We start from the raw sequence: 23,355 nt of genomic DNA on the forward strand, positions 1-23,355 counted from the left end.
GGGGGGGGGAATAATGCGTCGTTCCCACATCGGGCCGCCATGTTGAGATCGCATGACAAACATTGGAACACTTTTCCAGTAATCCAAGTACTTTATAAATAATAATAATAATAATAATAATAATAATAATAATAATAATAAAAAAACATAAAAGTATATCTAAACTATGACTCTCATCACTCCTACCCCAGAGTGAGGACGAATGCCAGGACTTCAAATGGTAAACCAAGTACACAACATGCCACAGTGACTAAGCACAGACCACCAACAAGAATGTCCATTGAAGTGTGTCCTATGAGACGAAAAACAACAACAACAAAAATGATGCTGGGCAATTTTGTTTACATAAGCAGATATTCCCCTTTCACATATTCCTAAATTGGCATAGGTGCAGTAAAAAAATCTCCTTACAAACATTTTCACTGGCCCCACCAAAAAAAATAAAGACATTTGCTTTTTAGCAGTGATTAAACTTTTTGCTGATTGAATTTAATTTTCAACCATTTTTACTGATGCCTGCAAGACTCATTCTCACAATTTCAAAAAAGCCTTATTTATGTTAGTCAACTAACAACATCACCTTGGTGAGAAGTTTATGTCAGCAGAATTCACAACAATGTTGAATATATCACAAAAAAACAACATTTTAATTTTGCAAGGCTCAAAAATACATTAACGAGATCAACATATGTAACATTTATCCTTATTATTGAGCCCTGCAAAGTAAACACTATTATGCAAAACAATAAAGGATAAACAATGCATACTGCCTGGTCGAGTTCCAGAGAAATTACATAGGCCAATAGGAGAAAACGCTGCATTTAATGTCTACTTTTATTCATAATATTTAGCTCTCTAACCACCAGCACTGAAAGGGTTAAGTGCTGTCACTTTTTTTTTTTTTTTCTTACTTGGCAAATCTTCACACCCAGTGACTGCTGTACTTCTAGGCTTAGCAGTATCTCTTACAAGAGACACAGAGAGAGAGAGAGAGAGTCAAAGAAAGAAAGAGGCTGCAGGGAAAAAAAGGTCTATAGGTGAGTAGGTTAATATCTCTAAAAGTGTACAAATTCCTTGGCTGCTAGGTTGCCACATTGGTAACACACGGTAACCTGTGTATTCTCTTGAACATCTCCTGCAGGTCTGAACCTGCTGTAGGCTTATGACTAATTCCACTCCTGTAATGGCAAAACCAATGTGGAGTTTTTGCATTGTAAATTAGCAAACATTGTTTTTGTTATGCTTTGCATTGTTTACACATTTTCTTTTATAAAATGCCTCAAACATTAAATGGACAAGAGATCTGCAGTGTTGTATCTGGGTGGTGGCATTTACTTATTGAGAAGTTCATGTAGTTTGCAGCAAACATTTTGTGCTTGAAGACAAATAACATTCTAGCTCTTTAAAAAGAGCTGATTCACTCTGACCTTTGTGAACTAAATTCAGAATATAGTGTGCTGTAAAACAAGTGCTCTGGATATTGAAGAAAGCACACCAGGAAATGACAATACCGTATGTGTTCTTCTTGTGCGTCTGACGTTGCAGAAATACTTTGTCAGATCAGTGATAGCACTCATGAATTTCCTTCCTGTTTATGAATAACAGTGACATTGGCAGTTAGCTTTCATCAGCAAACTGAGAGAGGTTGTCCTACTGTAAATAGCCAATGGTGTTGATCATTTTCCTATAGTCTTACAAAATAATACCTTGACATTTTTTAGAAATATTTGTTAGGCATTGTATTTGTTCTACTGTGTAATGTTCCTAGAATGTATTTTAAGGACATGAGGCATTTATCTCTGTCTCACAGGTGGAGCTTTGACTAGGTTTTGGATTGCATCGTTTACACTGTTAATGATGAGGCGAAGTGGAACCCCTCTGTCTAAGCAACAATCAACACCCAACTTTGGGAGGGGTAAGTGCCCAATCAACTGACTCGTGGAATGCCACAGCGTTATATCACATTCAGTTGCACAACCCCATCTGCATTGTTTCAGTCTGTCACTTCTCTCTTTGCAAACAAATTTAGCAAAGACAAATTTAATGTGTAGTGTCACTGGAAAAAATGACAAAGATAAATGTCTTAAAATGTGGTAGATTGCAGACATATTGTCTGGTATTGTATCACTTGATCAAAGTAGGTTAAAAGCATAGCATGTTGGGGTGCTCTTAACATTCTTAGTAACCTTGTTATAAAGTGCTATATTCAAAGAGCACTTTACGTTTCTAAAAATAGCCTCTTTGCAATTAAGCACTTTTCTAATACCATGCAAACGGAGTCTCGATGACTATAAACTTTAGTAACAATAACTTAACACCTAAAATTGAGTGTTTCCTGCTACGCCAAGTAATTTTTTTCCAAAATGTTCCTGCTTCCATATGATAAAAGCAAGCAAATAATGCCCCATGGCACAAAAGGGCACAAATTGAGCACAATCGAACGGCACCGGTTTGGAGTGATTTGGACGACAGTGGGTCGAGAGTGATGTCACTGCTCCCAAAAAGTTTCTTATTACATCTAAAGAAGGGAAATAGTTACAGTGTTTCTTTTAACAGCACAAATGGCCACAAATTGAACACAAATGAACAGCACAGGTTTGGAGTTATTTGAGCGACATGAGTGATATTACACAGCCAAAAAAAAAATTAAAAAAAATAATATTATGTCTCAAACACCAAACCAGCACAAAAGTTAGTTTTTGTGGCACAAACGCAGCACAAAGTAATGGTAAAGTTTTGGTGATGATTTAATTATTTGGGGTGCCAACTTTACGGAGGTATGATAAACTCTATTATTGAAGTGGCAACTAGATATTTAAAGTTTGTCAAGAACACCTTTGATGTTGGCACAACAAAGCCTTGTTTGAAATAGTTTTAAAAGTGAAAAGTTTGAAGTTTTACAGGCCATAAAAAAAGACAGACAGACAAGATAGAGATAGAGTGCAATTTAGCAGAGCATTTACAGTTGTGCACAAAAGTTTGCATACCCTTGGAGAATTGGTAATATATGTACCATTTTTAAAGAAAACCTGAGTGAGCAGGCAAAACACATTTCTTTTATTTCTAATGGGATTCATATTCAACTGTAGGTTATAACAGAATGGCACAATCATAAAACAAAACATGGCAACAAAGAAAAAAAAATGAAATTACCCCTGTTCAAAAGTCTGCATACCCTTAGTTCTTAATACTGTGTATTACCCCTTTCAGCATCAATGACAGCGTGCATTCCTTCGTAATAGTTGTCTATGAGGCCCCAAATTCTTGCAGGTGGTATAGCTGCCCATTCATCTTGGCAAAATGCCTCCAGGTCATGCAAAGTCTTTGGTCGTCTTGCATGAACCGCACGTTTGAGATCTCCTAGGGTGGCTTGATGATATTAAGGTCAGGAGACTGTGATGGCCACTCCAGAACCTTCACCTTTTTCTGCTGTAACCACTGGAGGCTCAACTTGGCCTTGTGCTTAGGGTCATTGTCATGCTGGAAAGTCCAAGAGTGTCCCATGCGCAGCTTTCGTGCAGAAGAATGCAAATTGTTTGCCAGTATTTTCTGATAACATGCTGCATTCATCTTGCCATCAATTTTCACAAGATTCCCCGTGCCTTTAGAGCTCACACACCACCAAAACATCAGTGAGCCACCACCATGCTTCACAGTGGGGATGGTATTCTTTTCACTATAGGCCTTGCTGACCCCTCTCCAAACATAGCGCTTATGATTGTGACCATAAAGCTCTATTTTGGTCTCGTCACTCCAAATTACAGTGTGCCAGAAGCTGTGAGGCGTGTCAGGGTGTTGTCGGGCATATTGTAACTGGGCTTTTTTGTGGCATTGGTGCAGTAAAGGCTTCTTTCTGGCAACTTGACCATGCAGCTCATTTTTGTTCAAGGATCGTCGTATTGTGCTCCTTGAAACAACCACACCGTCTTTTTCCAGAGCAGCCTGTATTTCTCCTGAGGTTACCAGTGGGTTTTTCTTTTATCTTTTTATATCCTTTTCCATCTTTATAAAGTTCCATTATCTTGTTACGCAGATCTTTTGACAGTTCTTTTCTGCTCTCCATGGCTCAGTATCTAGCCTGCTCAGTGCATCCACATCAGAGCTAACAAACTCATTGACTATTTATACACAGACACTAATTGCAATTTAAAAAGCCACAGGTGTGGGAAATTAATCTTTAATTGCCATTTAAACCTGTGTGTGTCACCTTGTGTGTCTGTAACAAGGCCAAACATTCAAGGGTATGTAAACTTTTGATCAGGGCCATTTGGGTGATTTCAGTTATCATTATGATTTAAAAAGGAGCCAAACAACTATGTGATAATAAATGGCTTCATATGATCAATATCCTTAAATAAAAGTTTTTTTTGCATGATTAACAGGGTATGCAAACTTTTCAGCACAACTGTATATTGAAATGAATTGGAGAAATTGGAACATCCAATATGGCGGATGTAGAAAAGGAAGTCCCGCCTGAAAGGTAAAAGAGCAAGTAACCTTTTAGATACTGACATTGCCAATCAGTCAACTCGAGAACACGTATGAGAATTAGTCGGACTAGCCTGAAAAATAGTGTTTTTCGTGTGATCTGAGCTAATGAAGCACAATTTATAATATTGTTCTCAGATTTGTCAGATGTGTCAAAACTCTAGTTGAAACATGAAGAAAATATGAGAATGTGTCTTGTATTGGGGGCAGACTGCTTCCATCTGGTGAAAAAAGTATAATAAAATGAATTGAAAATCATGAAATCAGTGAAAAAAAGAAATTCTCTGTAATATAGTGTCACCAGTTCATATTTGTGTATGTAAGTGTGTATGTTTGGGGGGTGTATGTTATGCACTTTGCATGTTGTAAAGTCTCACTCCTTTATTTATGTTTGTTTTTTCTGCATTGTGGCTGATTTATATATTGTATTTCACATTTATTTCCTATGGTTGGTCAATTTTACCACGAACAGCAAAGGTGTCACTAACTACGTTTCCATCCAAGGATTTTTTGCGAAAAAAGATTAGCGCATCAAAATAAAGCTGATGGAAACGCAAATTATCGCTAAAAGTGTCTACATAATATTTTTTTCATTTAACTCTAGTGCATAAACTCTATGTCAATACTTCAGATGACGTGAAAAACTGGTTTGGAAACACTTTTTATCGAGAAAATTGGCATTAACACCAAAATGTAGTGTCACATGACAGAATTTACTCCAGTCATTAGCCTGTGTTAATCATGACGACAGTATATATCCTTGAAAGCCAATTTATTGTACATGAGTATGGATTGATCTTAATGGCATAGCACAGATCCGATGCTGCAAATATGACACTTCCAGGAGTGCCAACACAAATATCTTGTATCATGCACATCGAAAAGTGCACGGAGAACAAATGAATGGCCACTGTTTGTGATTAATTTAATCGCGGTAGCCATCCGTTTATATATTAAAGTTGCTTTTACACACCATTCAAAATAATAGATGGCAGTCATGGAATTAGCCCACAATACAAAGAAATCCCCATATTATTTCTGTGCACAAAGATGTTTTAAATTAAAAATAAATACACAATACTAGGAGAAAAGCTTCAGTGTGCTTTTTTGGAACACTAACATAGCCCAATTCTATAAAATTATTGTTTATACTTTTGAAAAAATGCCGGCAAAATTCCCTGTATTAAATTAGGCTAAATAAATTACCAAATGAATAAAGCATTAAATAAAATAATTAATTACCAAACTAAAAAATTAATATTTTTAGAGCTATATATGCCTTTTCTTTATACAAACTTAAATTAGCCTTACCCTGGTCTGTAGACGAAAAAAGTCGGCTGAATGACATTCTCAGAATGTTCAACACTTTTTTCAAGACTATAAACTATCAGAACTATTTGTCCAATGCTGAGTTCACTTTCAGAAAATGAGCTTTTGAACATTTTAAAACTTTTAAATATTTTAAATCTAACCCTCTTTACCTCGGATCGCATTTGCTGAGCTTCTTCAGAAAATTTTAATTGCATTATGATGCTAAAATTAATTTTAGATGACAATCAAGTTCAGCTGGTCGTTAAAAGTTGCTGGACAAATATGCGGGACATAATGCAGTTGTGATGGTGATGCTTTAAATTAGATGATTGTTCAAAACAGCCTACCGCATCAATTTTTCTTTAATAGCTGTGCACACAGCATATACACATCGATGGATGGTCCTTATACTAAGTCCAAAAGTTTCCCCCACAACTTGGTGCAGGTTGCCAGCTTGAACAGGGCCATGATGATTCGCATTCGGGTCGGAACCAGTGGCAACCTTCAATAGGCGCAACATCAGGACCAAGATTACAGTACTATCAGAAGGGCAACTGCTCCCTTTTGATTGCAATTCCTCGTCTTCTGATTGCAATTATTTGTGAAATTAAAATGACAGTAAGCTGGCTAATTTAAATGAATTGCCTCAATATCCTACTCTCCCCATTTTACAAAGACTTAGGAGGAAAAAAAAATAGGGACATCTGGGAGGCGAAAGGTATATAATTAGCGATAAAAGGGCAGATTTCTTTTGCGATAAACCAAAATTTATGCGACAAAGTGTTTGTTTAGTCATGACGTCATCACGCACACCATTTTTATTGATAAAATGCCATTTGAATGGAAACAGGCAGAAGATGGCAAATTTTCCCAACTTTTTTTTTTTTTTTTTTTTTTTTTTTACATATTTTCACTTTGTCGATAAAACAATTGCGCGAAATGTGGATGGAAACTAGGCTACTGCTAATCTTGTCCAAAACATTTGAGAGAATTCTGTCTTTTCCCATTCAAGTAGATAGGAGCTGTACTTTTATGCCGCTTTTATCTGTAGAAAATAGCTGCTTGGGAGTGTTCCAAAGATGGCGACCTAGTGGATTGGCTTGCCTTGAAACCTCTCAGCTCATTTGAACATTCCGTCAATGTAAGTCTACAGGATTTTTAGAAGGCCAAATATGCAAAAAACGTATATACGATCGGTTAGAAAAGATATATGGCACAGTTTGGTTTATGTAACTTGAAAGCTCCAGGTGGAGTTAGTGTAAGAAATTTTGGTCTTGGTTTAGGGATTTTGGCAGAGGCACTTTGCTTGATAGGAAGGACAGGTATAGAGCCAGGGCTATGCTGTAGGGTGGAGTTCAGTTTCTCCCAATTGTTTCCCTGCAAACAGGGAAAAGGTCAGAGGAGTTTTATTAGGCACAAATAAACAGAGCTCTCGTAATCGTCACCCGCTTTATTCTCCATGACAGTGTGGTAGCCTACTCAAAGTACAGGTAAATAAATGCCTCTCTTTTTCAGGTGTTCATCTAAACAGTGTGCTGAGCTGGTGTGTTTTCAGAATGCTTTTGATCAGATTGTTTTGGATCTGTCTCTGTGGTTGCTTTTAGACACCACTTGCCAAGAGAATGCATAGGCTGTTGCTGTATGCTGACATATTGCCACCCAAAGCAGTGGGGTATTAGTGTAAAGCCACAAACTTATCAACCAGACTAAAATGTTTTGGTACGACAGCATGTCTGATTTATTTTAAGCCTTCCAAATCTTTGGGTTCTTCCACACTCAAGGTCATTCAAAACAAGGGACAGTAAGTGCAGCTGTAGGCTGGGTAGGACATTATGAGTTGCAGAGTACAGAGTATTCCTGTGGGTCATGTGCTGTGTGTCAGTGTCAGTTTCTGCTATCCAGAAGCTTGCTAATATTACTGCATGAGGCAGCATTTGTGCTGGAGGAGTTTAAGTTATACTGACATAGAAATGAGTAACCTATGATTCTAGTTACCAGTGCAGGGCAGGGCACAATTTTGTGTGGGCTGGTTTAAAACCAGTTGGAATTACACTGAAAGCTGTTGTACTTTAAATATGTTTGCAGAGGTTATACTTGCAAATGTTAGCATAGCTCACTCATGGGATGGTTGAAAGTTTATCTTGCCTTTTTCTTTTATTTAATATGTTTTTTTCTATTACAAATGATAAAATCAGCATAAAAAATTAATAACTTAAAAATAACAGATTTTTTTTTATTTTATTAAGTATTTGGTATGTCCCCTGCATGATTTTTTTTGTGTTTGAATGGAATGGAAAATCAGACAGCACAGTGCCAGGTAGTGTCAGTTGTATGTGTTAAGCCACAGAGTATGCAGCCTGCCTTTGAAGGCCCAGAAAAGTTACTGGAACATGAGTGAGCCAAGACACTGTCATCCTTACACACACAGAGGGCCAAGAAAATAGACAAGTTTATCCTGACAGCTCGCAAGCTCCAGAAGCTGCCAGTCTTTAGAAGGGGCTCAGATTTAGTTATAGCTCCCCAGAGCCTGTTGTGACAACCAGTCAGGATTCTCTGACATGATCCTCTCAGACCCTTTAAATAGGGGGGAGAAGGATACTCAATACTAGAAAACACTGAAACTGCCTCATAGACAAACAAGACATAGAACTTATCAGCCACAGAAAAGTAGTGTCCAAGCACAGAGATCCAGAAAAACAGAACCATGGCGAAAATAGCTACTGAAGGTAAGAGAAAGAAAGTGTATATTCCAACATTGTGTACAATAGGGTTACTCAAGCAGAACGAAAGGGGTTAGTGACAGTCAAAAGACTGGAAATTGGAATGGTCAAACTGAGCAAAGGGAAAAGCAGTGACAAGCTTTTCTTTAATGAAAAGGTGACATTTTGAAGTGTTAAACTATGTGGCATGTGTTAAACAAAAGCTCAGGTCACATTTCCTCACCATATAACTAAGAGAAAAGGCATTTCCACTGGCTTTTAAGGGGTAAAAGAAATAATAAATTATTCTGTCAAAAGAATAGTTTTCTCTGATGTCATATATTTATTACTCTGAGATATTCTTCAAAATAACCATACATGCTTTAAACACAAAGTGTAGAACACCATGTAATGGGTGAGGCATCCGTTGGAAAGACCTGGTTGGGTTCACTTCCACATGTAGGGCACAGCTGTTCTAGACGTACGGTGAAAGTCACTACTGGCATCTAGATTTCCTAGATGGGCTGGGCTGGGAGTAGCCTAGAATTATCCATCTGATAGGCTTGTCATGCATCTACATCGAAGGTTTGCAGACTGTTGACAGTGCAGTGGTAGATTCAGTTACATGTCAACAGGGGTGGAAGTCAACAGAGAGGCTTTGACTTTATAAATCTTCTTGCCTTCAAAAGTTGAAGGCACTTTTCCATGCTAAATAGGCATTGAGCCAGTGCCTCATATTTAAGCATCATCTGATGTGAGATGGGAAATGTGGCCAAGGAATGGGTAGCCATGACCTGACAATAAACTACAACTGACAGGATTGAAATGTGGTTATGATAGCACAGGGAGTATATCTGTGAGCAAGGGGGATAGTTAGTGAGGTTTGTTTAGCATCTGGTGAAGTTAACTGTCACTGCAATTCATACAAGCATTTGTCCTTGCTAGTGCCATATAGAGGATATGAAAATGGGCATGTCACCCTAGCAAAACTGTGGACAAGCGATTCGGACATTGGTTTTGCAGGTCTAAAAATAGATTGCGAGCTGTTTTAAATAATGAAATGCAGATCTACATAAATATATGACATTCTGCAAACATTAATTGTCAACTTTACCCAAACAAATGTGAGGCAAATGGATCCTGTGTGACTTTTCACACATCCACCTTTTGTTTTAATTCTTGTGGCACAACAAACTAAAACAATATGTCACACTCCACGTATGTGCTACATTCAGTTCTGCTTCACAGTATTGGTTGTACACATCCATTTTGACATATCAAAAAGCAATGATACAATATACTGTATAACATACAGTATACCCAGGTGCACCCAGGCACAAGATGCAGAGTGAAACCTGAACCGTGTGGCCAGATACTTGAGGACATGTTTACAACCATGATTTGTGCAGCGCAGTGGCAAAACTAGCATGACTTTCTCAACATACAGATCTCCTTTTCAGTCTTTGGGCTGTTTACTACCTTAAATAAAGTTTTTACATTTATGACAGAATTCGGCAATAATGGTCTTGACTAAAGTAGATACATAAGCCAAAATGCATTTCCCCAAAAGACACTTCACAAATAATATTAGTGCCATGTCATTTAGATAAGTCTCAGGTCTTGGGGGTTTAGGGTTCATTTGGGGTTTCTCGCTTGCCATACTGGTGGAACCCTCTGGAGATTCTCCAGACACAATTTAATAAAGCCTCAAATATCATATTTATACACTCAAGGAACTTCAAAATATATTTCAAGAGTCTCAAAGCCTTTCCCTTATGGTGGAGTTACTTATTTAACCTTTGACAGTACTTACAGTAGAGTTCTTGCAGGAACTAAGAGCAAGTTTCTCAGAGAACTAAAAGGGTGTTTGGAGGATCTTCAGGGGATCTTCCGCTGGTGTGGCAGCTAAGGAACTCCAAATGGTGCCTTGAGTGTATTTTAATTCTTACAGTGTATAATAGTTAGAATAGATACAGCCTGGTAATTTTAGATTGAGAGCTTGATGGAATATGGTACTGCCCAGAGTAACGGAAGGCACAGTTAAGCAGGAACACCCTGTTATGGCAAAATGTACACCATGTAAAAAGTATGCAAGGAATTGTCATTTTGTACATGGTGTTCATTTTGTCATAAAAGGGTGTTCCTAGACAACTGCTGATCACAAATAATGACTATAAATAGATGAAGAGCACCAACATTATTGGCATTTACTGTATCTTTGTAATGGCATCACTCCCTTTCCATCTTTGTTGCGCAGACATGCCGCGTCAGTTCACAAAGATCTCCCTCCATGAGGTGGACGAGAAGGTGTGTCTTCTGGCTGAGAAGGTTTATGCCTCAGCTCTCAGGGAAGAAGACAGCAAGAGCACCATGTCCATGTTCAGTGTCCCTGAGGACTGTCCCATTGGCTTGCACCAGGCCAAAGAGTGGGAGCTACGCAAAGAGCTGGCTGAGCAGAAATCAGAAGAATCTGTGAAAAGGTCAGTGAATTCTAATTTACTGCTGGTTGGTTGCAAAATTGGTTGACAATTTGCACTAGTGTGGAATTCAACATGTTATTCTTATACTTTTGTCCAATTCTAGGAAACAGAGTTTCAAGCTGATGCGCTCCCACTCAATGTCCTTGCAGATCCCCAGTGCTCGAGACTGGGCTATGTCTGTTATTTCACCCCTGCTGACACCTACTGTAGACGCTTTACCTATCAATATTCCAGAATTCCAGAGGGTCACCATAAGTGGAGACTACTGTGCAGGGGTAGGAGCCAAAAGCTGATTGGTTATAATGATTATTTGCAGGGGACAGTACAAAGAAGTAAATGGTTTCTTATTGTTATTTAATCTGAAACAAACAAATTAATAATAATACCAAAAATTATTTATTGAGAAGAAATTAACTTTGGGCTTGAATTGTGTTAACTCGTTCCCCATTAAAGACAGCAAGTCACACCTGTCTACCTTGTGTGATACTTGGTGTTAAGTTTAATTATTATTTGCATGACCAGTGGAGGTGTGGTGTCAGATTAAAATACTTTGGAAAGGGTGGTAGATAAGTAAATGGAATGGTAAAAGAAAGCATTGTAAGTATCCAATATATAATTATCAGTGTTTGGATATTCATTAAAGGAGCATGACTGTCTTGTTTCCATATGTCTTCTATACCTTTAAGGTTAAAGTATCCAGTAAATCATAAATTTTATGGATTTTACTCCACATCTGTCTTTATGCTAATGTACTCATTAAAGTAGAGAAAACTAACTTTTAGCAGATGTATTCATTTAAAATGTACAGTCTCCCTCTTCCAAGGAAAACTGGCAAAAAGATGGAAAACATTCCCAACTTCCTGTTTAAATAGAAAATGCATTAACAAAGGAAAGAAAGTGACGTTCATCAAACCATTTCATGAGGCTTTTAAGCAATACTAAGCACCATATAACCTTTAACTTTCACAGACAATTTGTTACAATTACTAATATGGCATTTATGCATTTTTATTGAGCCTGAAAGAGTTTAATTACTGTTGGTGATGTATGCATATCTGCTAATTGATTTTTCTATGATCAATTATGCCAGATAACAGTCGAGGACTATGAGCAAGCAGCCAAAGCTCTGCTGACAGCACTCTTTATCAGAGAAAAATATTCTCGGCTGGCATACCACCGTTTCCCCAGAACCACTGCCAGATTTCTAAGGAGTGCCAATAATGAGAAATGGAGTGAGGAGGAAGAAGTGTTGCCAGGTATGTCATGGTTGACAACTGTTCAAGCACCTTTGGATGACCAATAATGACAACAGCTATGAGTCATTTAAAAGGATAATTTTCCTCAAAAATGAAACTTCTGACATCATTTACTCACCCTTATGTTGTTCCAAACCCATATGACTTTAATTGCTCCATGCAACACAAAAGAAGGTTTTACGCAGAATGTTAGTCTCAGTCACCATTCACTTTCATTGGATCTTTTTTCATACAATGAAAGTGAATGGTGACTGAGGCTAAAATTCTGCCCAAACATCTCCTTTTGTGTTCCGAACAGAAGAGTCAAGCAGGAGGGTAAGTAAATAAATATAGAATTTTCATTTGTGGGCTAACTATCCCTATAACTGTCAAATGACTGCCTCATTAACATACAGTCTCAAAAAGTTTAGTGTGTTTGTTAGGTTTGGAAAATTGGTACTATAAAATTCCAGTACTGTTTCTTTCTATATACTGTACCTTGTGACTTAAATATAATGTGATATTAGTGTCCATCGGCTTTGAAAAGAAAGTCACTTTCATGCTTTCTACCCATGGAAACAGACATCTGCCCCTGTCCAAGTGAGGGTCAGGATCCTTACAGTATGGAAGACATCCCACAGAATCTGAACTACTGCCTGAAGATGAAAGATGGAATCGTAAATGTTTACGATAATGAGGATGCCTTAAAACAGGGTCAGCCACGGAGCTTGCCTTATCCCGACATGGAAACCTTTGCTATTGACATGAGCTATGTGCTTGCCATGATTGCAGATGGGCCAACGTGAGTTCAGTTATATTGGCTTCCTCATTATCAATACCTTGAGCTGATTGAGAAAGGGATGTTACAACAATCCAATATGACACTCAAAATTTCATTGGGACTCAAATGTCTGAGTCCAATTGTTAAAATGCTTCTATTTTGCAGTTTTCTACTTACTGTATATACAGTTTTTGTAATTTACAAATTATATGTTCAGAATAGAAAGTTAAATGAAAAGTTGAATTGAAAAATGAACATGAATTTCAGAATTCCTTGTACAAACCTGATGATTCATGTTATGATCAACCAATCCTGATTTGAAATTGTTTCAGTGAGCATCGTGTGTGCTTCAATGAAAGCAAGGAAATCTGACACACTGTACAAAGGAGTTCTTTTCTTTTTCATGTCATAATGTTTCTTCTTGTCAAAATCCTAAAACTTGCTTTTTTCTAGATATAAATTAGGTTTTGACCCCCATATTTTAATGTGGGCTCAGACTTTTGAATCACCTTGTACATGTTGAATGTCTCTATTTCTAATATATATATATATATATATATATATATATATATATATATATATATATATATATATATATATATATACTGTAATGCTTTAAATGAGAATCAACCAAAAGGAAATCAATGTAGAGCAAGGATGAGACCTTTTCTATTCTTATAGGAAGACCTATTGTCACAGAAGGCTTAACTTTCTGATGTCCAAGTTCCATCTACATGAAATGCTGAATGAGATGGCTGAGTTGAAGGAACTGAAAGGCGTTCCTCACAGAGACTTCTACAATGTCAGAAAGGTATTTCTGACAGTCTTTGATTTCAGTTAAAGTTGCATCAAAATTGATGTTTATACTATTCATAAAACCACCATCTTTTTAACTTTTACATATTTGTGAATATTTAGGTTGATACTCACATTCATGCAGCTGCCTGCATGAACCAGAAGCATCTTCTCAAGTTCATCCAAGATACCTGTCAGACAGAAGCAGATCGGGTGGTTCTGGAGAAGAATGGAAAGAAGATTACCCTCAAACAGGTGTTTGAGGATCTGAAAATTGACCCTTATGATCTCACAGTAGACTCGCTGGATGTCCACGCTGTACGTATGCCAGACATACTCAGGGCCTCCAAATAATGTTTGAGCTTTTTGTGTTTTCATGCAGAACAGATCATGCAGCAATTAGGGAAGTGCACTATTGTTTGTGTTTCAGGGCAGACAAACGTTTCATCGTTTTGATAAATTCAATTCCAAATACAACCCAACGGGTGCAAGTGAGCTCAGGGAGATCTACCTCAAAAGTGATAACTACATCAATGGAGAATATTTTGCACGTCTCATCAAGGTAAAATTAATCACCTGACATGCTGATTACATTAACCAAGATCCATCATAAGAAGTTTCCCTTACTGAGCATCCCAGTCATTATCTTAAGTGAAAGAAACATACTATCGCATAATCTTTGTCCTTTGCAGGAGGTTGCTCATGAGTTGGAGGAGAGTAAATATCAGCATGCAGAACCCCGTCTCTCCATTTATGGCCGAGCTCCTGAAGAGTGGGAGAGCCTGTCAAAATGGTTTATCCAGCACAAGTTGCACTCCCCTAACATGAGATGGATCATACAGGTGCCCAGGATCTAGTAAGCCCTCCATGTTCATGAACTCTACATACAGTATATGAAATTACCAGACACTTTCCACTCAAACCATATTTTATATTTATGAATTTGTCAAATGCTTTTATCAGTAATGTCTAGATGGTAATGCTCGATCTGCAAAGTCTCACAAGAGTCACATTTGCTGCCACTAAGGTAAGGGTTAGGTTTAGGCAAAGTCCCTTTCAAGGCAAGTCAGTCCACTCGGTGGCTATCTTAGGAAAGCAACTGGGCAGCTATATTCTATGGATACAAGTAACATAAAGGTACAGCCCCTATCTACTTGAATGGGGAAAGACTAAAATCTCCAAAATGGTTGGTCAAGATTATGTTAGGGATAATGTACAGTCAGTTGATTAAAACTGCAAAATAAACCCAGACATTATCCCGCTTATTACGAGGCTACTAAATAAATAAATAAATAAATGGACATGAAATATTGATTTACGTTGAAATTATGTTATGTGAGAAGAAATAAATAATTTGCATCCGAGTTCAGGTGGTTTATTTTATGAAAATGACTCATTATCCAGCTTTTTACAAGACTACTTGCCAAATAAATAAATAAATAAATGGACATGAAACATTAATATGAGTTGAAATTATTTTATTAGCTTACTTGTAAAGATTGCAGAGTGATACAAGTAGGAAAACCTACCCACAATACCTGGATGACTAGTCTGCTATATCTCAATCGCGGATGTGTGTTGTTACTCAGAAATATCAGACCGCTAGATGGCGCCACTGACCTATCAGAATCAAGTATTCCAGAACCCGTGTAATTAGATCAAATAACATATTTCATATCAGCAGTAAAATTGGACAACAGTGGTATCATAAATTGTCCTCCTTTAGCTCAGATCATGCTAATAACTGCTTTTTTTCAGGCTGTGCTTGTGCTTTCTCGAGTTGACTGAAAATAGATGTCTGTATCTTAAAGGTGATTGGCTCTTTAACCTGCAAGGCAGGACTTCCTTATTTACATCCGCCATTTTGAGGGTTCCAATTTCACCCATTAATTTTAATAGACGTGGTCCATCTTGGGCTAAACAGTCTCTGGGTTTAGGGGTAGGGTTATTATCTAAAGCCAATTAAAGTGCAATCAAGCGACATACAGTTGTGCTGAAAAGTTTGCATACCCTGGCAGAAATTGTGAAATTTTGGCATTGATTTTGAAAATATGACTGAAAAAAAAACTTTTATTTAAGGATAGTGATCATATGAAGCCATTTATCATCACATAGTTGTTTGGCTCCTTTTTAAATCATAATGATAACAGAAATCACCCAAATGGCCCTGATCAAAAGTTTACATACCCTTGAGTGTTTGGCCTTGTTACAGATATATACAGGCAATTAAAGGTTAATTTCCCACACCTGTGGCTTTTTAAATTGCAATTAGTGTCTGTGTATATATAGTCGATGAGTTTGTTAGCGCTCACGTGGATGCACTGAGCAGGCTAGATACTGAGCTATGGGGAGCAGAAAAGAACTGTCAAAAGATCTACGTAACAAGGTAATGGAACTTTATAAAGATGGAAAAGGATATAAACAGATATCCAAAGCCTTGAAAATACCAGTCAGTACTATTCAATCACTTATTAAGAAGTAGAAATTTCGGGGATCTCTTGATACCAAGCCAAGGTCAGGTAGACCAAGAAAGATTTCAGCCACAACTGCCAGAAGAATTGTTCAGGATTCAAAGAAAAACCCACAGGTAACCTCAGGAGAAATACAGGCTGCTCTGGAAAAAGATGGTGTGGTTGTTTCAAGGAGCACAATACTTGTTGACCCCTCTCCAAACATAGCGCTTATGGTTGTGACCATAAAGCTCTATTTTGGTCTCGTCACTCCAAATTACAGTGTGCCAGAAGCTGTGAGGCGTGTCAAGGTGTTGTCGGGCATATTGTAACCGGGCTTTCTGGCAATTCGACCATGCAGCTCATTTTTGTTGAAGTATCGTCATATTGTGCTCCTTGAAACAACCACACCGTCTTTTTCTCCTGAGGTTACCTGTGGGTTTTTCTTTGTATCCCGAACAATTCTTCTGGCAGTTGTGGCTGAAATCTTTCTTGGTCTACCTGACCTTGGCTTGGTATCAAGAGATCGCCGAATTTTCCACTTCTTAATAAATGATTGAACAGTACTGACTGGCATTTTCAAGGCTTTGGATATCTTCTTATATCCTATTCCATCTCTATAAAGTTCCATTACCTTGTTACGCAGGTCTTTTGACAGTTCTTTTCTGCTCCCTATGGCTCAGTATCTAGCCTGCTCAGTGCATCCACGTGAGAGCTAACAAACTCATTGACTATTTATACACAGACACTAATTAAAATTTAAAAAGCCACAGGTGTGGGAAATTAACTTTTAATTGCCATTTAAACCTGTGTGTGTAACCTTGTGTTTCTGTAACAAGGCCAAACATTCAAGGGTATGTAAAGTTTTGATCAGGGCCATTTGGGTGATTTCTGTTACCATTATGATTTAAAAAGAGCCAAACAACTATGTGATAATAAATGGCTTCATATGATCACTATCCTTAAATAAAAGACTGCATGATCAGTCATATTTTCAAAATCAATGCCAAAATTTCACAATTTCTGCCAGGGTATGCAAACTTTTGAGCACAACTGTATTTTATCAGTATGTGTTTTCCTTTGGAAATTGAACCCATAACCCCTGTGTTGCTAGTGCCTTGCTCTACTGGATCAGCTACAGGAAGGTATTTTTGCTTGTACTGTAGTTCATATCCAATATTACAAAATGCAACAACATCCTCAACATTGTGTTTTTTGCTTTTTAGTGACATATTCAAATTAAAGAAGATCATTCCCAACTTTTCAAAAATGCTAGAGAACATCTTCCTCCCCCTGTTCCAGGCCACTGTTAACCCTCAGGAGCACAAAGAAATGCATGTCTTCTTGCAATACGTAAGTGCATAACCACAGTTTTGTTGTATTAACCTTGCAAGACCAGTCAGAGCAGATTTATGTAACATTAGAACTTCAATTAATGATCAGCACTGCAATTAAAAGCATTAGTACACAGAACTCCCTTATGAACAATTAGTTTGTTCTCAGATGACTAAGAGATCATGTCACACCTAGTGAAATCACAAAAACAAGCGAGAAAAATGTGGATGCAGTTGAATTACACCCAAATCAGTGGTGCAGTCATTAAGTATGTATACCTCAGACCTAAGGTGTGGATACCTAATAAAGAAGGATCTGGATGTTTTTTTTCAGGTGACAGGGTTTGATAGTGTGGACGACGAGTCTAAACACAGTGATCACATATTCACTTATAAAAGTCCAAAACCTGAAGAGTGGACCCAAGAGGAAAACCCGCCATACACCTATTACCTATTCCATATGTATGCCAACATCATGGTCCTCAACAACCTGCGCAAGTAAGTCAAGCTCTGATTTCAGTGTTAACATTGTCATCACAAAATATACTAATATCTACACAAGTTATTCCATGTTTTGTTGTTCAGTCCAAGGCTTATTTATTTTTGAAATGTTTAGGGACTTGGAATTGAAGTAACAAGCCATGTGAAGAGTACATATGTTTATGTTGCAGGGAGCTTGGTCTCAATACCTTCCAGTTCCGTCCTCACTGTGGTGAGGCAGGATCCATCACTCATCTGGTGTCAGCCTTCCTCACTGCTGACAACATCTCTCATGGACTCAACCTGAAGAAGGTCAGTTTTTAAGACCAACTGCATACACATCAAATCATACATTACACCCAAAGGCATCTTAGTGCAGTTTCAGAGTTCACCATATACAAAAATATATGTTCTCTCTAAAAATTTACTGAAATAATGACAAACCCTTGCACTGTGTTGAGATACTGTGTTCTAATGGGAGATTAACAGTTTAAAGTAGCTCATCACACATAGTTTCTGCTATGAATATGAATGATACCTTAAAATGTGCAGCTTCTTGTGGAGGGGTTACTTTTCTAAGCGATCAGACCTACTGTATGATTTTCACCTATAAGAAGATAAAAGGGACAAAAATAAATAAATCCATAGACTTACAGTTAGACTTACACCCTTGGTAAATATGGGCAAAGAAGGCTGTGAAAAAAACTCTGCATTGTTTATCCTTTTGATCGTTCATTAAAAAAAAAAAAAAAAAACACAAAAATCTAACCTTTAATTGAAGTAAAACAATTGAAACAGGGGAAATATCTCATTATTAAATAAATATTTTTCTCCAAAATGCATTGGTCATAATTATTGGCACCCTTTTATTCAATACATTTTGTAACCTCCCTTTGCCAAGATAACAGCTCTGAGTCTTCTCTTATAATGCCTAATGAGTTTGGAGAACACCTGGCAAGGGATCTGAGACCATTCCTCCATACAGAATCTCTACAGATCCTTCAAATTCAGAGTTCCATGTTGGTGGACTCTCCTCTTCAGTTCACCCCACAAAATTTCTATGGGGTTCAGGTCAGGGGACTGGGATGGCCATGGCAGAACCTTGATTTTGTGGTCAGTGAACCATTTTTGTGTTGATTTTGATGGTTTTTTTTTTTTTATCATTGTCCTGCTGGAAGATCCAACCACAGCCCATTTTAAGCTTTCTGGCAGAGGCAACCAGGTTTAGATTTTTATCTGTTGAAATTTTATAGAGTCCGTGATACCATGTATCCGAACAAGATGTCCAGGACCTCTGGCAGAAAAAACAGCCCAGCAACATTAAAGATTCAGTACCACATTTAACCGTGGGCATTGGGTACTTCTCCATCTCTGGTGTTTGCTGCCAAAAAGCTCTTTTTTTTGTTTCATCTGACCATAGAACCTGGTCACATTTGAAGTTCCAGTAGTGTCTGGCAAACTGAAGATGCTTGAGTTTGTTGTTGGATGAGAGCAGAGACTTTTTTTCTTTAAACCCTCCCAAACAACTTGTGGTGATGTAGGTGATGTCTGATATTCTTTTTTTTTTTTTTTTTTGAGACCCCAAGACCCAACTAATTTCTGCAATTCTCCAGCTGTGATCCTTGGAAATTCTTTGGCCACTTGAACCATCCTCCTCACTGTGCGTGGAAACAATAGATACACACGTCCTTTTCCAGGCCGATTCTTGAGATCTCCAGTTGATTGGAACTTGTTAATTATTGCCCTGATGGTGGAAATGGGCATTTTCAATGCTTTGGCTATTTTCTTATAGCCACTTCCCATTTTGTGAAGCTCAACAACCTTTTGCCGCACATCAGAACTATATTCTTTAGTCTAACACACTGTGATTAATGATTAAGGGAATTTGGCCTGTGTGTTACCTCATATTTATACCCCTGTGAAACAGGAAGTCATGGTTGAACAATTTCATGTTCCACAGGTGCACTAAAACATTTAAAATATGAATGGGAATATACTTTAGATATATTTTACTCATAAGAATTTCTAGGGGTGCCAGTAATTGTGGCCAGCGTGTTTTGGAGAAAATATTTATTAATAAGCTATTTTCCCTCTTTCAATTGTTTTACTTTAATTAAAGTTTAGGTTTTTGTGAATTTTTTGAATGAAAGATCAAAAGGATAAACAATGCAGATTTGTTTTTTCACTGCCTTCTTTGCTCATATTTACCAAGGTTGCCAATATTTTTGGGCACCTCAGTACATAAAGAGGGACCTGAGCCATTTTTAGGGATTAAAATATCATTAATTCTTTGAGAAGGGCAATAGCTAGCTTCAAGTGCACCTGGGAAGCTTCTACATCAGAGTTGGGCATTTGTTATTACATATTACATGACATGTCATGCTTTCAAGTCAGAAACAAAATACAGAAGTAAACTACAACAAATACGCAATGAATAAGCATAAGTGAATTCACCTGCATTACTTTTACAATACCTTTATGATTTATTTTTGCATTGCATTTTATCTGACAAATTATTAATTAATATACATAAAACAAACCGCGAAGGGTGAGTGAGTCATTAGCTTTACTTTAGTTGACAATAAAATCTGTCATAGTATACTGTATAACTAATTCATATTATTTACTATTTAAATAAAGCTAAAACTTTCCATCATCTTTTATGTCTGCAGCCTTCTTCCAAGGTCACAACTCAGGTATCATCTAGATTCACCGAGCACTTTATTAGAAACACCTGTACTCCTACTTATTCATGCGATTATCTAATCAGCCAATCGTGTGGCAGCAATGCAACGCATAAAATCAGGCAGATACAGGTCAGGAGCTTCAGTTAATGTTCACATCAACTATCAGAATGGGGAAAAAATGTGATCTCAGTGATGTTGACCGTGGCATGACTGTTGGTGCCAGACGGGCTGGTTTGAGTATTTCTGTAACTGCTGATCACCTGGGATTTTCACGCACAACAGTCTCTAGAGTTTACTCAGAATGGTGTCAAAAACAAAAAACATCCAGTGAGTGGCAGTTCTGCGGATGGAAACGCCTTATTGATGAGAGAGGTCAATGGAGAATGGCCAAACTGGTTCGAGCTGACAGAAAGGCTATGGTAACTCAGATAACCACTCTGTAAAATTGTAGTGAGAAGAATAGCATCTCAGAATACACAACACGTCAAACCTTGATGCGGATAGGCTACAACAGCAGAAGACCATGTCAGGCACTTTATTAGGACCGTAGTGTTCCTAATAAAGGTGAATGTATGTCTTCGCTTGGTCATTTACAATATGTGCTTGAAACTCGTAATTACAATATTTCTGACTCCACTTGAAGGCTGCATATTTTGACTTGGGCCAGTAAGTAACTATCAGAACAACTACCTAGAACACTCTAGAAACCACTTTGCAATGCCTTAGCAACTGCCCAGAACACCCTGGCAGCCTCATAGCAATGTGCCCCCAACTACCCACAACACCATAGTGGCGAGTTTTGTGCTGACAATCACTTCTCACACTTTCAAAAGTAAATGTAAACATTAAGTTGTGGTTTAACATTTTTCTTTCTAAATTTGACAGAGTCCTGTGCTGCAGTACCTGTATTACTTGGCTCAAGTGCCCATTGCCATGTCTCCTCTAAGCAACAACAGCCTGTTCCTGGAGTATTCCAAGAATCCCCTCAGGGAGTTCCTGCAAAAGGGCCTGTGTGTGTCCCTCTCCACAGATGACCCACTGCAGTTCCACTATACCAAAGTCAGGGAGAGCAAATACTGGGATATAGCAACAAGCACGGACACAAAATTAGTTAATCATTAATGAATCATCTAGAGTTGTCAGGTGACATGGTTTTATGTTTTGTTTTTTATTGTGTACCTGTAGGAGGCCTTGATGGAGGAGTATGCCATAGCAGCACAGCTGTGGAAGCTGAGTACATGTGATCTGTGTGAGATTGCCAGAAATAGTGTCCTTCAGAGTGGTCTGTCTCATCAGGTACTTAAAATTACTTTGTTCTCTCCATCCCGACCTCTTATTAAGCATGTTCCTTAAATGCGACGTGTATAATTTCTGCTCCTCTAGCGTCAATAAATGAAAATGCAAAACTACTACTGTTTTATTCACAGAAAATATGCATGCTTGGAAATCCCCATTTGCACTGATTGTTCTTGAATTGTCATTTAATTTAGCTTGAGTGAATGTATTTTTTTTTTTTTTTTTTTTTATGGTTTCTGCTTGTTTCAGTGTTAGTTGACCATTACATTTCCCTTGTAGGAGAAGAAGCACTTCCTGGGTGAGAATTATCTAGAGGATGGAACAGAGGGAAATGATATCCGTATGACAAATGTGGCAGATATCCGGATGGCCTATCGGCAGGAGACCTTGTGCAATGAGCTCAGCTTCCTAGTAGAAGCTGTTAAGTCTGAAACCTTGGCTGCACAAGCCCCGTAAACACAGCGGAGTGACAGTAACGGCTGGGTCCACACAAGTGGGCCAGACATCAAGTGACAATGGAAACCTTATCTCGCTACATTAAATGTAGCAAACACCATGCATGACAGAGCCACGGTGTACTCCTTGGGGCAACATCATTACCTGCATGGTAGCAAGCCTTGGAGCCATTTATCTAAGTGACTTATAAATGATGGTATATCCATTCCCATAGGTGTGGATATATCCACTTCACATTATAAATCCATTCAATGAAAATGGATGGATCTAATACAATGTTACTGTATTTTGCATGGTTTCTGAAAAAAAAAATTAATAATTTTAAGGGAGCATACATATTTGTTAACTTTTATAAAAGAGGGAGTCTATGAGTTTGTGACTTTAACAATGTATGTTTTTTTTTTTTTTTTTCTATTCAGCTAAATGTTTTACATAAAAGAGAGAGTGGCAAAGAAACTGGACCTTATATCTGCCTTTAGGAACCAGTTTGTTTGCAACTTGAGATTCTGGTACATGGGGCTACCGATGGAGTAGAGCGTTATATTTGTTGCAAAAAACAAATGTTGTGTACTTGAATGCGCACATTGTGTACACCACCACAGATAGATATTTTTGTAACAGATGTGATACAATGTACGGGTGCTGAGTTTCAGAAGAGCTTTTAGAAAACATATGTGAAAGCTGAATACAGTATGTAAATAAATAAATACATAAATCAAATAAAATAAATAAACTAGATTTTATGTCTTATTAAAAAAAGAGCCATGCTTGATCAATATAAGATTTGCTATTGTTCATATACCAGATTCCTTGTTGATCTTGCTCAACACTGCAGCCCAGTGGAAGAAGTGGGAAAATGTTAA

At 37.7% G+C, this 23,355-nt stretch overlaps 1 protein-coding gene across 3 annotated transcripts; it reads left to right on the forward strand.

Moving 5' to 3' along the window:
• The first annotated feature begins 918 nt into the window (after nucleotides 1–918).
• On the forward strand, nucleotides 919–23,228 carry LOC127456391 (AMP deaminase 3-like). 3 transcript variants are annotated; one of them, XM_051724854.1, is made up of 16 exons: nucleotides 919–1,037; nucleotides 1,811–1,915; nucleotides 10,756–10,978; nucleotides 11,082–11,253; nucleotides 12,069–12,234; nucleotides 12,796–13,015; nucleotides 13,676–13,805; nucleotides 13,913–14,107; nucleotides 14,220–14,351; nucleotides 14,482–14,645; nucleotides 17,466–17,592; nucleotides 17,908–18,071; nucleotides 18,245–18,365; nucleotides 21,626–21,799; nucleotides 21,926–22,036; nucleotides 22,316–23,228. In XM_051724854.1, exons 2-16 carry the CDS (start codon nucleotides 1,855–1,857, stop codon nucleotides 22,490–22,492), a joined length of 2,337 nt encoding a protein of 778 aa, XP_051580814.1. In that variant the 5' UTR covers nucleotides 919–1,037; nucleotides 1,811–1,854; the 3' UTR covers nucleotides 22,493–23,228. The 3 variants fall into 3 exon arrangements, with proteins under 3 accessions (XP_051580814.1, XP_051580815.1, XP_051580817.1); XM_051724855.1 differs by lacking the exon at nucleotides 919–1,037 and adding an exon at nucleotides 1,651–1,669; XM_051724857.1 differs by lacking the exons at nucleotides 919–1,037; nucleotides 1,811–1,915 and adding an exon at nucleotides 8,489–8,525.
• The last annotated feature ends 127 nt before the right edge of the window (nucleotides 23,229–23,355 follow it).

This window comes from Myxocyprinus asiaticus, chromosome 18 (genome assembly GCF_019703515.2).
Source record: "Myxocyprinus asiaticus isolate MX2 ecotype Aquarium Trade chromosome 18, UBuf_Myxa_2, whole genome shotgun sequence".
Classification (NCBI taxonomy): Eukaryota; Metazoa; Chordata; class Actinopteri; order Cypriniformes; family Catostomidae; genus Myxocyprinus; species Myxocyprinus asiaticus.

What these genes read in the sequence shown, in the direction of transcription:
- LOC127456391 (XM_051724854.1), top strand. Translation starts at nt 1,855, where the DNA reads ATGATGAGGCGAAGTGGAACCCCTCTGTCTAAGCAACAATCAACACCC. An exon ending in AACACCCAACTTTGGGAGGG is followed by an intron (nt 1,916 to 10,755) that starts GTAAGTGCCCAA and finishes TTTGTTGCGCAG; the next exon opens with ACATGCCGCGTCAGTTCACA. An exon ending in ATGATTGCAGATGGGCCAAC is followed by an intron (nt 13,016 to 13,675) that starts GTGAGTTCAGTT and finishes CTATTCTTATAG; the next exon opens with GAAGACCTATTGTCACAGAA.